Raw genomic sequence first — 19,415 nt, forward strand, 5'->3', positions numbered from 1 at the left:
AATGTTTTGGCCTCAACTGCTTTCTCTGGTAGCGAATTTCACAGACTTCACACTCCTGGGTGAAGAAATTTAACTTAGTGTCACAAGTAGGTTTATATTAACACTACAATGAAGTTACTGTGAAAATTTCTGTTCATCTCAATCCTAAACGCTTTACCCCACACCCTTAGACACCTTCACCATTGGGAACATCCTTCCTGAAGCTACCCTGTCTGGTCCTGTTAGACTGTTAGAGGTTTCTACGAGATCCCCTTTCATTCTTCTGAATTCCGGTGAATAAAATGCTAACCGACTCAATCTCTCCTCATATGCAAGTCTCACTGTAACAGGATTCAGTCTGGTAAAACTTTATTGCACTCCCTCTAGAGCAAGAACATCCTACCTCGGATAAGGGGGTCAAAACCGCACACAACATTTCAAATGTGGCCTCACCAAGGCACAGTATAATTGCAGCAAGACATCCCTGCTCCTGTACTCAAATCCTCTTGTTATGAAGGCCAACATACCATCTGCCTTCTTTATTGCCTGCTGCACCTGCATATTTACCTTTAACGAATGGTGGACAAGGACACCCAGGTCTCATTGCACATTGCCCTCACTTAATTTATTGTCATTTAGCTAATAATCTGTCTCCCTATTTTTGCTACAAAATTGGATAACCTCACTTTTATCCACATTATTCTGTATCTGTCATGCATTTGCCCACTCACTCAGTTGTCCAAATCACACTGAAGTGTCTCTGCATCCTCCTCAAAGCTCACCCACCCACCTAGCTTTGTGTCATTTGAAAATTTGAAGATATGACATTTACTTTCCTCATCTAAACCATTAATGTATATTGTGAATAGCTGAGATCCTTGCACCGATCCTGTGGTACCCCAGCAGTCACTGTCTGACAGTTTGAAAAATACCTTTTCATTCCAACTCTGTTTGCCAACCAGTTTTCTATCCATCCCAGTACACTACCCCTAATCCCATGCACTTAATTTTACACACTAATCTCTTACGTGGGACTTTGTTGAAAGCCTTCTGCAAGTCCAAATAAACCATATTCACTGGTTCCTCCCTCATCAACTGGAAGAATGCCAGTAGATTTCTCAAGCACAATTTCCCTTTCATAAATCCACGTTGACTGTTCGATTCTACCAGTTTCCCCAGTGCTCTGCTATTAGATCTCAGATAATGGACTCCAGGATTTTCCCCATTCCTGACATCAGTCTGACAGCTCTATAATTCACTGTTTCCTCTCCAACTCCCGTTTTAAATAAGGAAGGATATATACTTGCCAGACGTGAAGTGCAACAAAGCTGCATCAGACTAATTCCTGGGAGAGTGGGATTTTCCTATAAGGACAGGTTGAAAAAACTGGGCCCGTATACTCTAGAGCTGAGAAAAATGAGAGGTGATCTCATCGAATCACACAGAATCCTTACAGGTCTCTACAAAGTGGATGCAGGAACAATGAGACTGTGTTCCCTAGATGAGGTCAGGAATCTGAGGACAGTCTCAGAATAAGAGGCAAGCCATTTAAGGTTAAGGAGGAATTTCTTCACTCAGAGGGCGATGAATCTTTGGAATCCTCTACTCCAGAGGACTGTGGAAGCCATCAGTTGTTAGCTTATTCAAAATGGATAGATATATTTCTAGACATTAAAGACCTCAAGAGATATGGGGATAGTGTGGGAAAATGACATTCTGGTAGATCACTTCAGATATAATTAAAAGGCGGAACAGGCTCAAGTAGTCGAATGGCGTACTCTTTCTCCTCTTTCCCATGTTTCCTCGAAAGTAATTTTTCAAATGCTTCTCATCAATTGGATGACAAAACAAGATTACAGTTACCGAAAACTGCCAATCAAGGCAGAAATAAATAAAATGGAACAGTGCTAATGCAGTTTAACATGAAAAAAATAATAATGCCGACTACATTTTAGGAGCAGATCATTGTCTGTAAAATGCTGTGAGAAGTTCTGAGGTCGCGAAAGGTACTAATATAAACGCTTGTTCTTTCTTTAACAGTAAAATGAAGCAATGTTACTTAACCTAACAAAATGAGGAAAATATTATAAGCATATAATAAAAAACAATGAGCACTTTGTAAATTTCACAGAGATTTTAACAAGTCGTGAACAATGCAGAATGGCATATGAAGCAATGAGTCAGATACTTGACACAAGTCATGACAACTTTTCCCCATGGGGTTTCACATCTCAGTAACCTCCTCCAGCTTCATAACAACTATTCTATTGTGGGTACTATCTTTGAGATGCAACATTTAACCAAGGCACCATTAGATTCTTAGGTGGATGAAAAAGATCTCAATATAATCTTCTGATGAATAGCAAGCGGGCTAAGATTTTTCCTTCAACATTACAAGAACAGATTATCTGGTCATTATCCCATTGCTGGTCGTGGGAGCTTGTTGTGTGAAATAGGTTGCTGTAATTCCTATGTGACAAGTGACTGTCCTTCAACCTTACTGATTGTAAAGTGCTTTGGGATGCTCCCAGGTCATGAAAGGTGCAGCAAAGTTGCAAGTCTTTCTATTTCCTCCTTTAAACCTACCTTTTTCTCTCGGCATTTGGTCACCTGCTCCAGCATCCCCTTTTACGTGTTTGCTTCCTTACATTCCTGTGAAACACCTCAAGAGGAGGAGATGGCCTCATGGCACAGTAGCACAGTGATTAGCACTGCTGCCTCACAGCACCAGGGACCCGGATTCAATTCCCAGCTTGGGTCACTATTGTGTGGAGTTTGCACGTTCTCCCCATGTCTGTGTGGGTTTCAAAAATGGGTGCTCTGGTGTCCTCCCACAGTCCAGAGATGTGCTGGTCAGGTGGATTGACAATGCTAAATTGCTCCTTATTGTCAGGGGGATTAGGGCCTGGGTGGGTTTGTGGTCAGTGCAGACTCAATGGGCTGAGTGGTCTCTTTCTGCACTGTAGGATTCTATGATATGATAATCACTAGGCTATTAACCCAGAAACTCAGCTAATGTTCTGGCGATGCAGATTTGAATCCTGCCACAGTAGATGATGGAATTTGAATTCAATAAAAAATAATCTGGACTTAAGAATTTACTGATGACCATGAAACCACTGTCAATTATCGGAAAAACTCATCTGGTTCACTGTTGTCCTTTAGGGAAGGAAATCTGTCATCTTTACCTGGTCTGGCCTACATGTGATTCTAGAGCCAAAGCAACATGATTGACTCTCAATTGCCCTCTGAACAAGGACAATTCGGGGTGGGCAATAAATGCCACCCCGCCAAAGACGCCCATGTTCCACGAATGCATTAAAAAGATGTCTTATAATGGTAAAGGTGCTATAGAAATGCAAATACGTCATGTTGCTCTTGCACATCTGCCAGTATCTGCAGAATTCTACACAGGAGGAGCATTAACAGAAGCTCAAGCAAGGGTTACTTGGCCAGAAAATGATGCATGTTGACAGGAGATTCAGTCAAAAACAAAGTTACTTTACCTGGAAGAAATAGCCACGTCAACGCGCCATCTGAAATCTTGAAGAGTTGGCAATCGAGTCCTGTTTTGCAAAGCTGCAGTCTCCAATACTGACCGCCTTAAATAAAAAAAAGTATTGTAATACATTGGATCATAACGTCATAAGATACTGAGCGTGAGTAGGCCATTCAGCCCCTCAAGCCTGCTTTGCTGTTCAATAAAATAATGGCTGATCTGAATGGGACCTTAACTCCATTCTCTTGCCTGCTCCCATAACTCAACTCCCCTGTAGATCTACAATCTAACCCTGCTTTGAATATACTTAATGCTCCAGAGGGTTTTGGGGCTGGTTCAAGAATTTCAAAAACTAGCAGCCCTCAGAAGAAATTTCACCTCATCTTGGTCTTAAATGAGAACTTCCTGATTTTGAAATTATGCTCCCAAGTTCTCGATTTCCCCATGAGAGGTAACCTTGTTGAGCCCCAATTGAATTTTATATATTTCAATAAGATCATCTCTCATTTTTCTAAAGATCAATGAACTTAGGCCTGACCTGCATAGCCTTTCCATCCCGGGAATTAGCCTAATGAAATGCCTCAAAATTGCAAGTAAATCAAGGAAACAGAACAAAACAGCACAGGAACAGGCTCTTCAGCCCACCAAGCCTATGCTCTCACATGACACCTCTCTAAACTAAAGACCTTTTGTCTCTATGTGGTCCATATCTGCCATTCCCTGTCTATTCATGTATCTGTTAAGATCTCTCTTAAATGTTGCTATTGTATCTGCTTCTACCACCTCCTCTGGCAGCATATTCCTGACACTTATCACTCTGTGTAAAACACCTGTCTCATATCTCCTTTAAATTTGCCCCTTTTACTTTAAACCTAAGCCTCCTAGTAATTGATATTTCTATCCTGGTAAAAAGATCCACTATCCACGCTTCTCATAATTTTGTAAATTTCTATCAGGTCGCCCTTCAGCCTCTGACGTTCATGTGAAAATAAACCAAGTTTGTCCAATCTTTCCTCAGAGCTGATGCCCTCCGAATCAGGCAACATCTGCATAAACCTTCTCTGTACCCTTACCAAAGCATCTACATCCTTCTGGTGGTGTGGTGACAAAACTTGTACACAATATTCCAGATGTGATCTGAACAAAGTTCTATACAACTGCAACATAACTTGCCAATTTTTATACTCTGTGCCCTGACCGATGAAGGCAAGCATACCATATGTCTTCTTGACCATCTTATCCTTCCTTAAATAAGGAGATCAGAACTGTATGCAATACTCTAGGTATAATCTCACCAAAACCCTGTACAGTTATAGCAGGATTTCCCCACTTTTTGTACTCCATCTTACTTGCAAGTGTTTCTCCAATCACCATTCAAATATGAGCAGCACTATGACAGGTAGCAGAATTCAGTGAGAAGTCAGAAATTTCAGAAACTAATTTTGATTACTCGTGAGTTTTTGAACACCAAGATTGGGGGAACGGCAAATTGTGCGGAGGGTGTGGAGAGTCTGCAGAAGGATCTAGATAGGCTGGGCGAATGGGCCAGGAAATGGCAAATGGAATTTAATGTTGGCAAGTGTGAGGTGGTCCACTTTGGTAGGAAGAATGGTAGGAAGGACTATTACTTACGTGGCGAAAAACTGCAGCAGGCAACGGTGCAGAGGGACCTCGGGGTCCTTGTGCATGAGTCGCAAAAACCCAGCTTGCAGGTGGTCAGGAAGGCGAATGGGATGCTGGCCTTCATAGCGAGGGGGATTGAATATAAAAGTAGGGAGGTCTTGCTGCAGCTGTATAGGGCATTGGTGAGGCCGCAGCTGGAGTACTGTGTGCAGTTTTGGGCGCCGCACCCGCGCAAAGATATTTTGGCCTTGGAGGGAGTGCAGAGGAGGTTTACTGGGCTGATACCGGAGTTGAGGGGGTTGAGCTATGAGGAGAGGCTGAATAAACTAGGCTTGTACTCGTTAGAGTTTAGAAGAATGAGGGGAGATCTCATTGAGACGTATAAGATGATGAATGGGATGGATAGGATAGAGGTGGAGAGACTCTTCCCGCTCAAAAAAGACAGTAGGACTAGGGGGCACAGCCTCAAGATAAAAGGGGGGCGTTTTAGAACGGAGTTGAGGAGGAACTTCTTCACTCAAAGGGTGGTGAATCTCTGGAATTCTCTGCCCGTTGAGGTGGTGGAGGCTGCCTCGCTAAATATTTTTAAGACGCGGGTTGATGGGTTCTTGATAAGAGAGGGGATTAAGGGTTATGGGGAGAGGGCGGGAAAGTGGAACTGAGCCACGACAGATCAGCCATGATCTTATTGAATGGCGGGGCAGGCTCGAAGGGCTAGATGGCCTACTCCTGCTCCTATTTCTTATGTTCTTATATTCTCCCGTTCCTTCAATTACCTTTTCTTAAATGGTCTTTGCTTCAATCACTAACTCCAGTAGTGACTGCATAACCTGTGCAAGACTTTCCCCAGTCAGTCCTCAGGTTCTGGCATTTAATTTCTTTTGTTCATTCGTGGGACATGGGCATCATGGGCTGACCAGCATTTATTACCCATCCCTAATTACCCAAGGACAGTTGAGAGTCAATCACATTGCTATGGCTCTGGAATCACATGTAGGCCAGAGCAGGTAACAATGGCAGATTTCCTTCCCCTTTCTATTTATTTGTGTCACAAGTAGGGTTACATTAACACTGCGGTGAAAGTCCCCGAGTTGCCACACTTTGGCACCTGTTCGGGCATACTGAGGGAGAATTTAGCATGGCCAATGCACCTAACCAGCACGTCTTTTGGACTGTGGGAGGAATTAGAGCACCCAGAGGAAACCCACACAGACACAGGAAGAACATGCAAACTCCACACAGACAGTGACCCAAAGTGGGAATTGAACCCAGGTCCCTGGCGCTGTTAAGCAGCAGTGCTAACCACTGTGCCACCCAATGGACACCAATCAAGGACATCAATTCCTAAAGGACATTGGTGAACCAGATGGGTTTTTCTGACAATCAACAATGGTTTCATGTTCATCAGTAGATCCTTAATTCCAGATACCTTTTATTGAATTCAAATTCCACTATCTGCCATGGCGGGATTCAAATCCAGGTCCCCAGAACATTAACTGGGTTTCTAGATTAATAGCAATATTACCACTAGGCTATCGCCTCTCCAGAATCTGCAGTAGACTGTGTGCAGATTGCTCAACTATATATCACAGCTGATCCAGATAACACTCTCAACCTGGTACGACGTGGAGATGCCGGCATTGGATTGAGGTAGGCACAGCAAGTAGTCTCATAACACCAGGTTAAAGTCCAACAGGTTTATTTGGTAGCATGAGCTTTCGGAGGGCTGCTCCTTCGCAGTGCTCCGGAAAGAGCAGCGTTCTGAAAGCCCATGCTCCAAATAAACCCGTTGGACTTTAACCTGGTGTTATGAGACTACTTACTGAACCTGATATTAGATGAATCCTAATAGGGGGCGATAGACTGCAATCGATATTTGACATTTTCAATTCGACTCTGGTTATGAGACCAATTCCTCTAGCACCATCCTGGGTATGATTAATTAATTTAGCATTGATTGGTAATCTGGTTTATCATACCCAAACCCTGTGGTTAAGATGTATGCAGTCATAATTCCCAACTAATCTTTTGTACATTCATATATACACTTAGGAATATAGAAATGCTTAATTGGAAAACAGCAGTCAAAGGCAAATTAATTCTATAGTCCGTCCATGCACCCTGGTTTAACTCATTAGCATTAATAATGAGAATGGGGGTGGTGTACAATTCGACTATAACTGTGAAACAACACTGTGAAAACATGATTTTGTTAGGAAGAAGTGGTAGCATAGTGGTTACGTCAATGGATTATTGAATTATTAAACTATTTTAGATAGATGGGTATAGAGGGATATGGGCCAAATGTGGACAATTGGGACTAGCTTAGGGGTTTAAAAAAAGGGCGGCACGGACAAGTTGGGCCAGAGGGCCTGTTTCCATGCTATAAACCTCTATGACTCTATCAGTAACCCAGAGGTCCAGGTTAATGCTCCGGGACGTGGGCTCAGATCTCATCTAGGGAAGTCGAATTTAAATTCAATTAATGTCAGCTGAACTTGAAAGCTTGTTTCAATAACGGTGACCACAAAACCACCGATTGTTGTCAAAGCCCATTTGGCTCACAAATGCACTTCAGTGAAGGAAAACTGCTGTCTTCATCTCATCTGGCCCACGTGTGATTCCAGATCCACAGCAATATGCGTGACTCATAACAATGCTCTGAAACGACCTAATAAGCATTTCACAGGCAACAAGGATGGGCAATAAATGCCGGCCTTGCTGACGCCTACATGTCATGGAAGAAAACAGAAAAGTTTGCAGTCAAACAGAGTGGGTTGTCAGAATACAAGGTCAATTCCCCAGTCTCAGCAGTAGTACATTTCATGTGTGTGTGTGTGTGTGTGTGTGTGTGTGTGTGTGTATGCGTGTGCGTGTGTGGGGTGTGAGCATGGGTTTCTGTTTGGGGAGGGGTGTGGGGGTGTGTGTATGTATGTGGGGAGTAAAGGGTGTGGGTGTGCATGTGTGCGTGAGATGTGTGGATGTGTGTTGTGGGGGGGGGATGTGGAGGAGGGGGAAGGGGAGAGGAAAGTGTGAGTGTGTGGGGTCTGGGGGCAGGGAGCAATGGATGGCCTAAGTGGAAGATGCACGGGGAGGGGGGGTGGGGGTCAGGGTTTGGAGGCATGCCAAGTTCTGAGAGGATTGTCAGGCTGGAAGAAGTTAAGAGTTAGGGAGGGGCAGGGTCATGGAGAAATCCAAACACTGAACGAGGTTTGTTTTTAAACTAAGGTGGTTGATGGACCGGGTGTCAGTGTAGATCAGCGATCACAGAGGTAATGGACGAACAGGACTTGGTGCGAATCATCAGAGGTTTGAAGTTTAAGGAGGGTGGACAACGGTGGGCTGGTCAGCGCAGCATTGGACTGGTCACATCTAGAAGCCACTAAAGCATGAACATGTGTTTCAGCAACAAATGAGCTGAGAGAGGAGCAGACACGGGCAACAACACAGAGACAGCAGTCATTAGTCTTTGCAATGGGAAACCACATGAAGCCGGAAGCACAGCGCAGAGCCATAAGCGAATGCTGAGATGATTCTCATCCCAGCAGTCAGGACTAGATTTGGATAGGAGAATAAGAGTCCCTACTCTGGTGTCCCAGCTCACTTTTATTTTCAATTGAACATTTATAAAGACAAAGGTAAAATCCATCAGTTTTGGATCAAATATTCACTGGCACCAAGCATTGCTTCATAGACCACAAATCAATACATGCTAAGCACAAAGCCATTACTGTACTTTCACCACAGAATATCAGGATGTCATTCCAACCAATAACATTTCTAGCCAAACAGTCTGGTTTGAGGTACTTTTCTGTCAGCTGATTAACCATAGTTTATTTAACGTCTGACTAGTTCAAAGCAATGGAATCCTTGTTATAACTCGATTCTTCACAAGACTATAATACGAAGGAAAATAAGCCACTGCTTGAAGTAATTTAGAACAGTTTCCCGTGGTATTACCAATTACTGTGGCGGGTTTCAGTGACATCACAGGAGAAATTAAAATAACCAACCTGTTACCAAACACAACACTCGCAAAGTCAGAAATAAATTCCTCTGGAATCCTGAAATACAGAAGTGTTAGAAAAACAGGTAAGTACCAAAGGTAAAAGACAGATTCCAAATGTTTCCAGTAAAATGCACTCTCCAAGTTGCGGGAAAAGGTTGTAATTTATTTTTATATTCACTTTAGTAACTCCGCCAACGGAGAGTGCAAATCGCTCACAAGAAAACAACTCTTTACAAATGTAAAATACTACAGAGTCCGGAAAGCAAAACAAAGTGCTGGAAATACTCAGCAGGTCAGAAAAAGGAGCCAAAGGCTTCAGATCATTGACCTTTTCATCAGAACAGGTTAGAGAAAGTTTGATTCTATATGGGCGGCACAGTGGTCAGCATTGCTACCACACAGCGCCAGGGACCAGGATTCATTTCTGGCCTCGGATCATTGTTTATGTGGAGTTTGCACATTCTCCCCATGCCTGTGTGGGTCTCCTCCAGGTGTTCCAGTTTCCTCCCACAGTCCAAAGACGTGTGGCGGTTAGGTGAATAGGCCGTGCTAAATTGTTCTTTAGTGTCAGGGGGATTTGCAAGGTAAATATGTGGAGTTAGGGACTGGGTGGCTCTGTTGTCAGTGCAGGCTTGATGGGCCGAATGATCTGTTCCTGCACTGTAGGGATTCTAAGATGTAATAGGGTGCGAGCAAGTAAATGGGGACGTTAGTGATGGGATGGATTGTAGAAGCATTAAGCATTCTTTTTATCTGGAATGTATCAAAGGATGGTGGAAGCAAATTCAAGAGTAACTTTCAAATTGGAATTGGATAAATTCATAAATGGGAGCTTTCAGAGCTGTGCTCCCAAAGATCGTGATACCAAATAAACGTGTTGGACTTCAACCGGATATAATGAGGCAGCATTTTCAGGACAAAGGATAACCAATAAATCCTGCACCTGCCACTGAATCCCATTTCCAGAAAGTGAATAAAAAAGTGCAAATCCTCAGAACATTGTTGCTCCACCTGACAAAATTTTAGCGACTTTTACTTCATTCAAATCAACGCTTTAAAAAGTTCAAGTATATTTGTCTTACCTGTCCTGGCCAATATTTTTCCCTCAACCCATCACAAACATGGCGCAGGGGTAAATTTTCTGATCACACCCACAGTGAAAATTGTTGTGGGCGGGACAGAAAATTTAACAGACCACTTAAAGGTCTGGTGATCTCAGGCACAAATTTCTGGTTTGGGGTGGTCATGACTGTAAAGCCCCACTCAAATTATCTTGGTGCCATGCAAGTACAATTCTTTCTTTCCTCAGAGTGAACGAAAGCACTTCATAATGGACTTATTACTTATGAAGTAAAAGGAAGGTAAAGTTGCCATAGTCCCAGATGACCATAGGTTGCTCTCTCCTTTGAGGGGGACAACTGACTGGTGGTGATTTAACCTGAGGATCACCACACCTCAGGCTAGGGGCACGGTTGAGAAGGTTAATCAACTCAGCCAATACAGGAATTGAACACGCGCTGTTGGTGTCACTCTGCATCACTAATCAGCTGTCCAGCTTACTGAGCCAGAAGTACAGTCACTGCCCTTCTGTAGCCAGATGCAATAGCTAATCCATGTCCAACAATGGTCTCACAAACAGTAATGAAATAATTATCAGTTAATCTGTTTACACAAAGTGGGGGCAAATTCTCAAAAGGAAGAAAATGATCTCATTGCAGGTAATATTTAACTGAAAGGATTACTTAATCTGGAACAGCTCACTAAATGAGGAATATTCTTTGCCGAAAGAAGCTCTCAGACTTAACATTCATTAGATTAGACACACTATAAGAGCAGGGTCTTTTTCCTGGTATAACTCAACATACAAACACTGCGAAGGTATCAGACAGATTAGTGCAAGCTGAAAGCTGCGACCAGGAAAATATTTTGCACGCTCGCGTTTTAAATCTACACAAGTCCTTATTTTAAAAACTGAAGCAATTTCTAAGTGGCACATCACTTCAAAATGTGAATGTAAACAATAGAGGAATACGAAAAGCACAGAGATTACAGAAACCCTATATAACTGGGACAGATTTACAATAGATGTGTCATTGTTTCCTTGGGTACAAACTTAAAGAGACCAGAGATGGAAATGTGCACAATATACATCATCTACACATCATTACTTTCTCAAAAGACTAAGGAAATTTGGCATGTCAGCTAAAACCCTCATCAACTTTTACAGATGCACCATAGAAAGCATTCTTTCTGGTTGTATCACAGCTTGGTATGGCTCCTGCTCTCCCAAGGCTGCAAGAAACTACAGAAGGCTGTGAATGTAGCCCAATCCATCACACAAACCTGCCTCCCATCCACTGACTCTGTCTACACTTCCCGCTGCTTCGGCAAAGTGGGCAACATAATCAAAGAACCATGCACCCCAGACATTCTCTCTTCCACCTTCTTCCATCGGGAAAAAGATACAATAGTCTGAGGTCACGTACCAACCGATTCAAGAACAGCTTCTTCCCTGCTGCTGTCAGACTTCTGGCATTAAGTCAATCTTTCTTTACACCCTAGCTATGACTCTAACACTACATTCTGCACTATCTTGTTTCCTTCTCTATGAACATACCTTTGACTTCATAGCGTGCAAGAAACAATACTTTTCACTGTACGTTAACACATACGACAGTAATAAATCAAATCATTCATTACAGACTCTACAATTCAGGGATCTCAGTAACCAAGGTAGTTGAACATTGTCAAGACTTGAGCCGTCAATGACTTAAAAACTTTTGTGCTCCGTATTTTAATGAGCATTCTTTCAATTATAATGAAAAAGTGGGGAGGATTTTCCAGCTTCCCCATGGCGCATTTGCGGCGAGGCTAGCCATTGGCTGCCAGTGAGATCTTCCAGTATCGCCACTGTCAACAGGTTTTCCCATTGTTTACATCCTGCACCGAAAATCCTGCCTGCAGGAACAGCCAGAAAATTTCACACCAGTGATTTTTTAAAAAAAGTCAGGAAACCCCGAAGTGCTTTACTACAATTAAGGACGGCATGGTGCACTGCTGCCTCACAGTGCCAGGGACCCGGATTCGATTCCGTCCCTGTGTCACTATGTGGAGTTTGCACATTCTCCCCATGTCTGCGTGGGTTTCCTCCCACACTATAAAGTTGGGCAGGTTAGGTTAATTGGCAGGATAAAAATGTGGTGTTGCGGGAATAGGACATGGGAGAGAGTGTTGTCGGTGTAGACGTGATAAGACAAATGGCCTCTTTCTGCACTGTAAGGATTGTATGATTCATCTATGAAGTATTTCTGAAGTGTCGTCAATGCTGTGATGCAGGAGACACAGAAACTAGTTTGTGTAAAGGAAAGTCTCACAGATACCAATGACACTGAAAAGTCTGGTGTTGGTTGAAGGAGAGATATTGGCGAGCATTTTTTACCAATCTTCCTTAAAATTATAAACTGGCTGTCAACTACATTTTAATCTGAAACATTTTCATTGCTGTTTTCCATTTCGCACTGAATCACAGAAGAATCACAGAATCCCGACAGTGTAGAAGAAAGCCATGTAGCCCACACTGCTTATCCCAAGACTTAACACAAATTCAATTTAAACTTAAAACCTGGTTTATTATGCAGAATTCCTCTCTCCCTTTGACCAAGCTTTTGGTCGTATCTCCTTACATGGCTTGGTTTGATGACACTCTCGTGCAGTACCCTGGGGGCTACTTGCCATGTTAAAGGCGATACATAAATATTAGTTGTTGTTGGAGATAAAATTGCAGGGCTATGGTGACTAACTCTTCCAAAGAGCTGGCACCGACAAGATGGGTCAAATGGCCTTCTGTGCTGTAACTTTCAATGATTAACGAGCAAGATTTTTTTTCAAGCCCCCGAGAAATTATTTTCCTTTGCTAAGTGATAATTGCCTGCTCTCAGGAAAGGGTGCACCATTATAAAATCTTACTAACGACTGCAGTACAGCAAACATCTTTGGTAAGCATCATTGTCTAGTTTCTTTCAAAACAAAATAATCTCATTGTTAACCGAGGGCTACAGTACATATGGTACCCCACTACTTCTGCCATCTGCTGACACTTTTGGGTAGTACAAATAAGGAACTAAGAATTGAAAAATGATAGCACTATCTGATGGATTTTTTTAAACATATTTTTACCTCTTGTTCCTTTCACCTCTTTCCTGATTTTATTGCTGATCAATCAGTCCTGACTTCCTTAAACTTATCTTTCTCGCTACAGATACTGAAAACTTCCCACAATTCATCGATCTGTGTTTCTATCATTAAACCTGTTGTATCTATAAACCTGATGGACTTTAACCTGCTGTTGTGAGACTTCTCACTGTGTCATTCCAGAAAACCCAAAGCAGAGACACCAGCGACTGCGAAAAACAAATGCAGGTTAACATTTCAAGTCGGGACCCTCTCTCTACCTGTTCTAATTAATCTTTCGGGTGCAGGTACTTTTGTCTTCCTCGATTATTTATTTATTGTTACAAGTAGGCTTACATTAACACTGCAATTAAGTTACTGTGAAAATCCCCTAGTTGTCACACTCTGTCGCCTGTTTGGGTACACTGAGGGAAATTTAGCATGGCCAATGCACCTAACCTGCAAGTCTTTCAGACTGTGGGAGGAAACCTGAGCACCCGGAGGAAACCTACGCAGACACGGGGAGAACATGCAGACCCTGCACTGAGAGTGACGCAAGCTGGGAATCGAATCTGGCACTGTGAGGCTGCAGTGCTAACCACTGTGCCACCCGTCTGTTTACAGATGCCAACAGCTGTTGTGAAACAGAAAATACTGAATGTTGATAAATGAAGTCATTTTATCTAGTGTCTGAGCAGCCTGTGATCACTAAAAATAACTGGTACATCTTTTAGATGCTGATGAGGAATAAGGATTCACAGCTTGATTGGTGAATCCTCTACACGTATGCAATTGATAAAATTAGCAACAGAATCTAAAAGAACTAGAAATGTCATCGTTTAGAAATAAAAGCTGTGTTTTTTAATTTATTTATTCATGGGATAGGCTCTTCAATTGCCCTTGAGAAGGTAGTGCTAATCCACTGCTGTAGTCTGTCGGCATAGGTAGATTCATAGCGCTGTTAGGAACGGAATTTCAGGATTTTGACCCAGTGACGGTGAAAGAATGGTGATCTATTTTCAAGTCAGGATGGTGAGTGGCTTGGACAGGAACTTGCAGGCGGTGGTGTTCCCTTGTGTCTGCTGTCCCTTGTCCTTCCAGATAGTAGAGGTCATAGCTTTAGCGGTTGCTGTCAAAGCAGCCTTGGTGAGTTGCCACAACACATCTTGTAGATGGTGCACACGGCTGTCACTGTGCTGTTCAGGATGTAAAGTTCATTGCGGCAGCATAATCTGAGCCATACTTAAAATAAAGTCATAATACGAGCAGACAAAAACAACATGCTTTTACGAAAGGAAAATTGTCTTTGGCAAATTTATTTTTTGAAGCTATTAATAGTAGGGTTAATGAGGGGGAGCCATTAGATGTAGAATAGGCCAGTGACCCTTACATCAGTGGTACGGAAATTACTGGAGAGGATTCTTTCAAACAGGATTCATTTCCACTTGAAATAAGTGAGTGTATTAGTGAGAGGCAACATGATTTTGTGAAGTGGAGGTCGTGTCTCACAACTTGATCAAAGTTTTCGAAGAAGTGACAAAGATGATTGATGAGGGTTGGGCAGTGGATGTTGTCTACATGGACTTCAGTAAGACCTTTTACATGGTCCCTCATGGCAGACTGGTGCAGAAAGTGAAGTCGCATGGGATCAGAGGTGAACTGGCAAAGTGGATACAAAACTGGTGTTGTCAAAGTAGACAGAGGGTAGCAGTCGAAGGGTGCATTTCTGAATGGAAGGCGCTCCTCAGGGTTCAGTGCTGGGACCTTTACTGTTTGTAATATATACAAATTATTGGGAGAAAAATGTAATTAGTTTGATTAGTAAGTTTGTAGGCAACAAAGGTTGGTGGATTTGCAGATAGCGATGAAGATCATCAGAGGATACAGCAGGATACATTTGGAAACTTGGGCCGAGAGATGACAGCTGGAGTTTAATCCGGACAAAAGTAAGGTAATGCATTTTGGAAGGTCTAATACAGATAGGAAATATACAGTAAATGGCAGAACCCTTAGGAGTATTGATAGGCAAAGGGATCTGGGTATACAGGTACACAGGTCACTGAAAACGGCAATCCAGGTGGAGAAGTAGTCAAGAAGGCATATGGCATGTTTACCTTCACCAGCCAGGCCACTGAGTTTAAAAATTGGCCAGTCATGTTGCAGCTTTATAGAGCCTTAGTTAGGCCGCACATGGAATATAGTTTTCAAATCTGGTCGCCACACTACTATGAGGATGTGGAGGCTTTGGAGAGGATATAGAAAAGATTAGCTATGAGGAGAGGTTGGAGATACTTGGTTTGTTCACACTGGAATGACTGAGGTTGAGGGGTGACCTGATAGAAATCTACAAGATTATGAGAGGCATGGATGGAGTGGATAGTCAGAAACTTTTGCCCAGGGTGGAAGAGTCAATTACTAGGGGGCACAGGTTTAAGGTGCAAGGGGCAATGTTTAAAGGAGATGTACGAGGCAGATTTATTTATTTTTTTACATAGAGAGTAGTGGGTGCCTGGAACTCGTTGCCAGGGGAGGTAGCGGAAGCAGATATGGTAGTGACTTTTAAGGGGCATCTTGACAAATACGTGACTAGGATGGGAATAAAGAGATATGGTCCCCGGAAGGGTAGGGGATTTTACTTCAGTTGGGCAGCATGGTCGATGCAGGCCTGAAGGGCTGAAAGGCCTGTTCCTGTGCTGTAATTTTCTTTGTTCTGTGACAGGATAAAGGTGCCACACAAAGATTGATAGGCAGGGCAAGGGCACATGCAGTTAGCGTAGCATATTAGCATGAAGAATGGATTAATCAGGGAACAAAGAGTGGGTATGAACAGGGCATTTTCAAGTTGGCAGGTCATTCTGTGAATAACGGAGTGCTGCAAGGATCAGTGCTGTGGCCTCAGCTATTCACAATTTAGATTAATGAAGAGACAGAGGGTAATGTAACTAGGTTTTATGAAGATACAAAGCTAGGTGGAAATATAGACTGTGTGGACACAAAAAGGCTGTAGAGTTATAGGTAGGCTAAGCGTGAGTACCAAGATGGCATATTGAGTAAAATGTGGGGAAGTGACAGAATATTCACTTTGATCAAGAGAAGAGCAGAGTATTTTTTAAAGTGCAGAAACTGATAAATGTTGACAGACAGAGACACTCAGGGGGCACGTGTACAAGTTAACATTGGTGCAGCAAGCAATTAGGAAGGCAAATTGCATGTTGGCTTTGTTTGGAGCACAAGAATGAGGAAGTCTTTTTACAATTGTATAGGAATAAGGTGAGATCACATCTGGAATACAGTGTGCAGCTTTGATGTCCATATTTAAGGAAAAATATGCTTACATTGGAGACAGTACAACAAAGGTTCACCAGATTGATCCCTGAGATGAGAGACTGGGTAAATTAAAGTTTATTTTCATTAGTGTCATAAGTAGGCTTACATTACATGCTGCAATGAAGTTATAGTGAAAATCCCCTGGTCGCCATACTCCGGCACCTGTCTGGGTACACAGAGAATTTAGCATGGCCAATCCATCCAACCAGCATGCCTTTTGGACTGTGGGAGGAAACCGGAGCACGTGGAGGAAACCCGTGCAGACATGGGGAGAACATGCAGACGCTGCACAGGCAGTAACCCAAGCCAAGAATTGAACCCAGATGTTCAAATTTTGCTATACGCAGACTGGGCCAACTTATTTTCTCACGTGGCAATGCATTGCAGTGAATCTAAAGACAAAACTCAGATTCGGAATGCCCATCCTTCACTGCAGCAAAAGTAGTAAACATTCTCAAAACAGGCTGAACAAGTCTTTTACTTTCTAGTGTGAGGATACTGTGCTTTTAAATGTATTTCTCACGAGAGGTACGTTTACAATTCAGCTGTGTTTACATGACGCCAATTTGTCTGCACCAGGCTGCTCCATGTTGAGAATGCAGGAGAATAACTGATTTTAGCTAACATGGTGTTTGTTTTAATCTAAGTTAATGCATTTTTGTTTATTTTTGTTTTGGTTTTCCTTCCTGGAGCTTCAGAGTAGGGTTTTGATTGGGATGATTGGCAAGAGGCAGAGTCATTTGCTAATGGGACGAGTTAAGCTCACAGGGAAAGGCGGTTAGCTTCTGCTTGGTTCTGAAAGAAGCAAGAGATGTCTCTTATGCTCTCTCTCTCTGGAGTCTGCTATTTGGGATTGCTAGAAGGAAGAGGTCTCTCTCTCCAGGGGTGTTCTGGAGCCTTAAGGACCAGAGCCCACGTACCAGCACATAAGCCTTTGTTGTTTGCCAACTGATCTTGAGGAGCTTATGAGGAATATTGCTCAAATTGGAACTAAGAGATAGATTAGCAGTTAAGAATTGTACCTTGTCATGCTAAGTATTTCAATTGGTACAAGTTAAGTTAATTCATTTGTTATTGTTACATAAAGTTTGTTTTAATAAAAGCTTCTTGGTGGATCAATAGAATCACATCTAGAGTCTTATCCTCACACTAATGCCGAAATAAAGAAATACTGATGTGACCGAGTCAAGTTTCATAAACTTTGGGGTTTCTGCTCTGGTCCCTAACACTTGGGATTTGCAGTTCCTACTGATAGGATCAAATAAACTCAATAAAGGAATATAAAAAAAACTTTTCATCAACTGATTTCACCTTAAATATATTACCTGAGGTCCCTTAGATCACTCTTAAAAACCTGAAAACAATTAAAAATATGATTAGAAAATAAGCTCTTCAGTTTATATCAGATCAACAACACTTATAGGAATGCTGCAAGTACACAAAGAAGTGGCACATCCTAAAACTGGGTAGATAACCAAAATCTGACACCTTGGTACTGAGACCATGCCAGATTTCGGACACTTGGGTTGGGTGGGATCATTTGGTTTGACTCAGAGCACGGGAGCTGGGCAAATATGTCACTGTAAACAGAGTGACTAACTGATTGCTAATCCAGTCCACTGCCACTGAGCATGAGTGCCTAGACCAACTGTCCCGGTATTTGGACTGCAAGTCCAAATTTTATTCAACTGAGCAGAGTCAGGAAATTGATCATTATCCCACAGAATATTTTTGAAAATGTCAGGTCTTCAGACAGCCAGATTTTTGAACACGTACTGATAGCCGTGAGTATTTTCATCAAATGTACAGCTCATTTAGTCTGAATTTGTTTCATTCAATGATAAGATTAACCTGAAGAACCTCACCACCTTTCAATGTGCATGTTGCAATTACAGTGGAATGTCACTTACTTCATACTTTTTTCGTTACCATTAATGAGCTTCCATACATGCATAAATCACAGCCACGTGCAGGACTGGATTTTTCCCTCATCTTATCCACTACAACAGTGTAAGTTCCACTCACCTCTTGCTTGAGGGACGTCTGTGGCAACCGCAGAGCTTCGCTGAGTAGCGTGTACATTCCTGCCAGTATGTGACTTAGCTGTTCCTCAGATAGGCTCTCTGTCTCAGCGATGCTCCTCACAGCCTCTCTGGAATCTTTTCCTTCGAGCGAGTTAATGACCGCTATGGGAGACAACTGTGCTTACTAACGACAACTATTTTCATTCAGAAAATTGGCTATTGCTAGAAGGTGTTGGCTGCACACCTTAATTTGCTTAACATTTTAAAAGGTCCTAGTACCAATTGTTTCCTGTTAACAATGTGATGTGCAGATTACACAAATGGACCCACTTAGGCTTAGAAAGAATTAAGCATTTTTAATTGCGACAATGCCTTTAAATCTACAAGATTATGAGGGGCATGGACAGAGTGGATGGTCAGCAGCTTTTTCTCAGGGTGGAAGAGTCAATTACCAGGGGGCATAGGTTTAAGTTGCGAGGGGTAACGTTTAAAGGAGATGTACAATGCATTTTTTGTTTTTACACAGAGTGGTGAGTGCCTGGAACTCGCTGTCAGAAGTAGTGGAAGCAGATACAATACTGACTTTTAAGGGGTGTCTTGACAAATACATAAATAGGATGGAAACAGAGGGATATGGTCCCTGGAAGGGTAGGGGATTTTAGTTTAGTCAGGCAGCTTGGTCGGTGCAGGGTTGGAGGGTCAAAGGGCCTACTCTTGTGCTGTAATTTTCTTTGTTCCATTACATTCCAGAAAGTATTTTTTTAAAAAGGAAAACAAAATCAAG

The 19,415-nt window shown here is 42.5% G+C and overlaps 1 protein-coding gene across 1 annotated transcript in view; it reads right to left on the reverse strand.

The window, feature by feature from the left end:
• Positions 1-19,415, reverse strand: part of commd5 (COMM domain containing 5) — a 37,791-nt gene that overhangs the window by 8,488 nt on the left and 9,888 nt on the right. Inside the window, exons 3-6 of the mRNA XM_080187818.1 lie at positions 18,633-18,793; positions 17,933-17,961; positions 9,115-9,165; positions 3,486-3,581 (exon numbers count right to left, since the gene is read on the reverse strand). Coding sequence (XP_080043944.1) covers positions 3,486-3,581; positions 9,115-9,165; positions 17,933-17,961; positions 18,633-18,793 — 337 coding nt within the window. The remainder of the gene's footprint in view (positions 1-3,485; positions 3,582-9,114; positions 9,166-17,932; positions 17,962-18,632; positions 18,794-19,415) is intronic.

This window comes from Carcharhinus amblyrhynchos, chromosome 4 (assembly GCF_965287045.1).
Source record: "Carcharhinus amblyrhynchos chromosome 4, sCarAmb.v2.hapA, whole genome shotgun sequence".
NCBI classification, from domain to species: domain Eukaryota; kingdom Metazoa; phylum Chordata; class Chondrichthyes; order Carcharhiniformes; family Carcharhinidae; genus Carcharhinus; species Carcharhinus amblyrhynchos.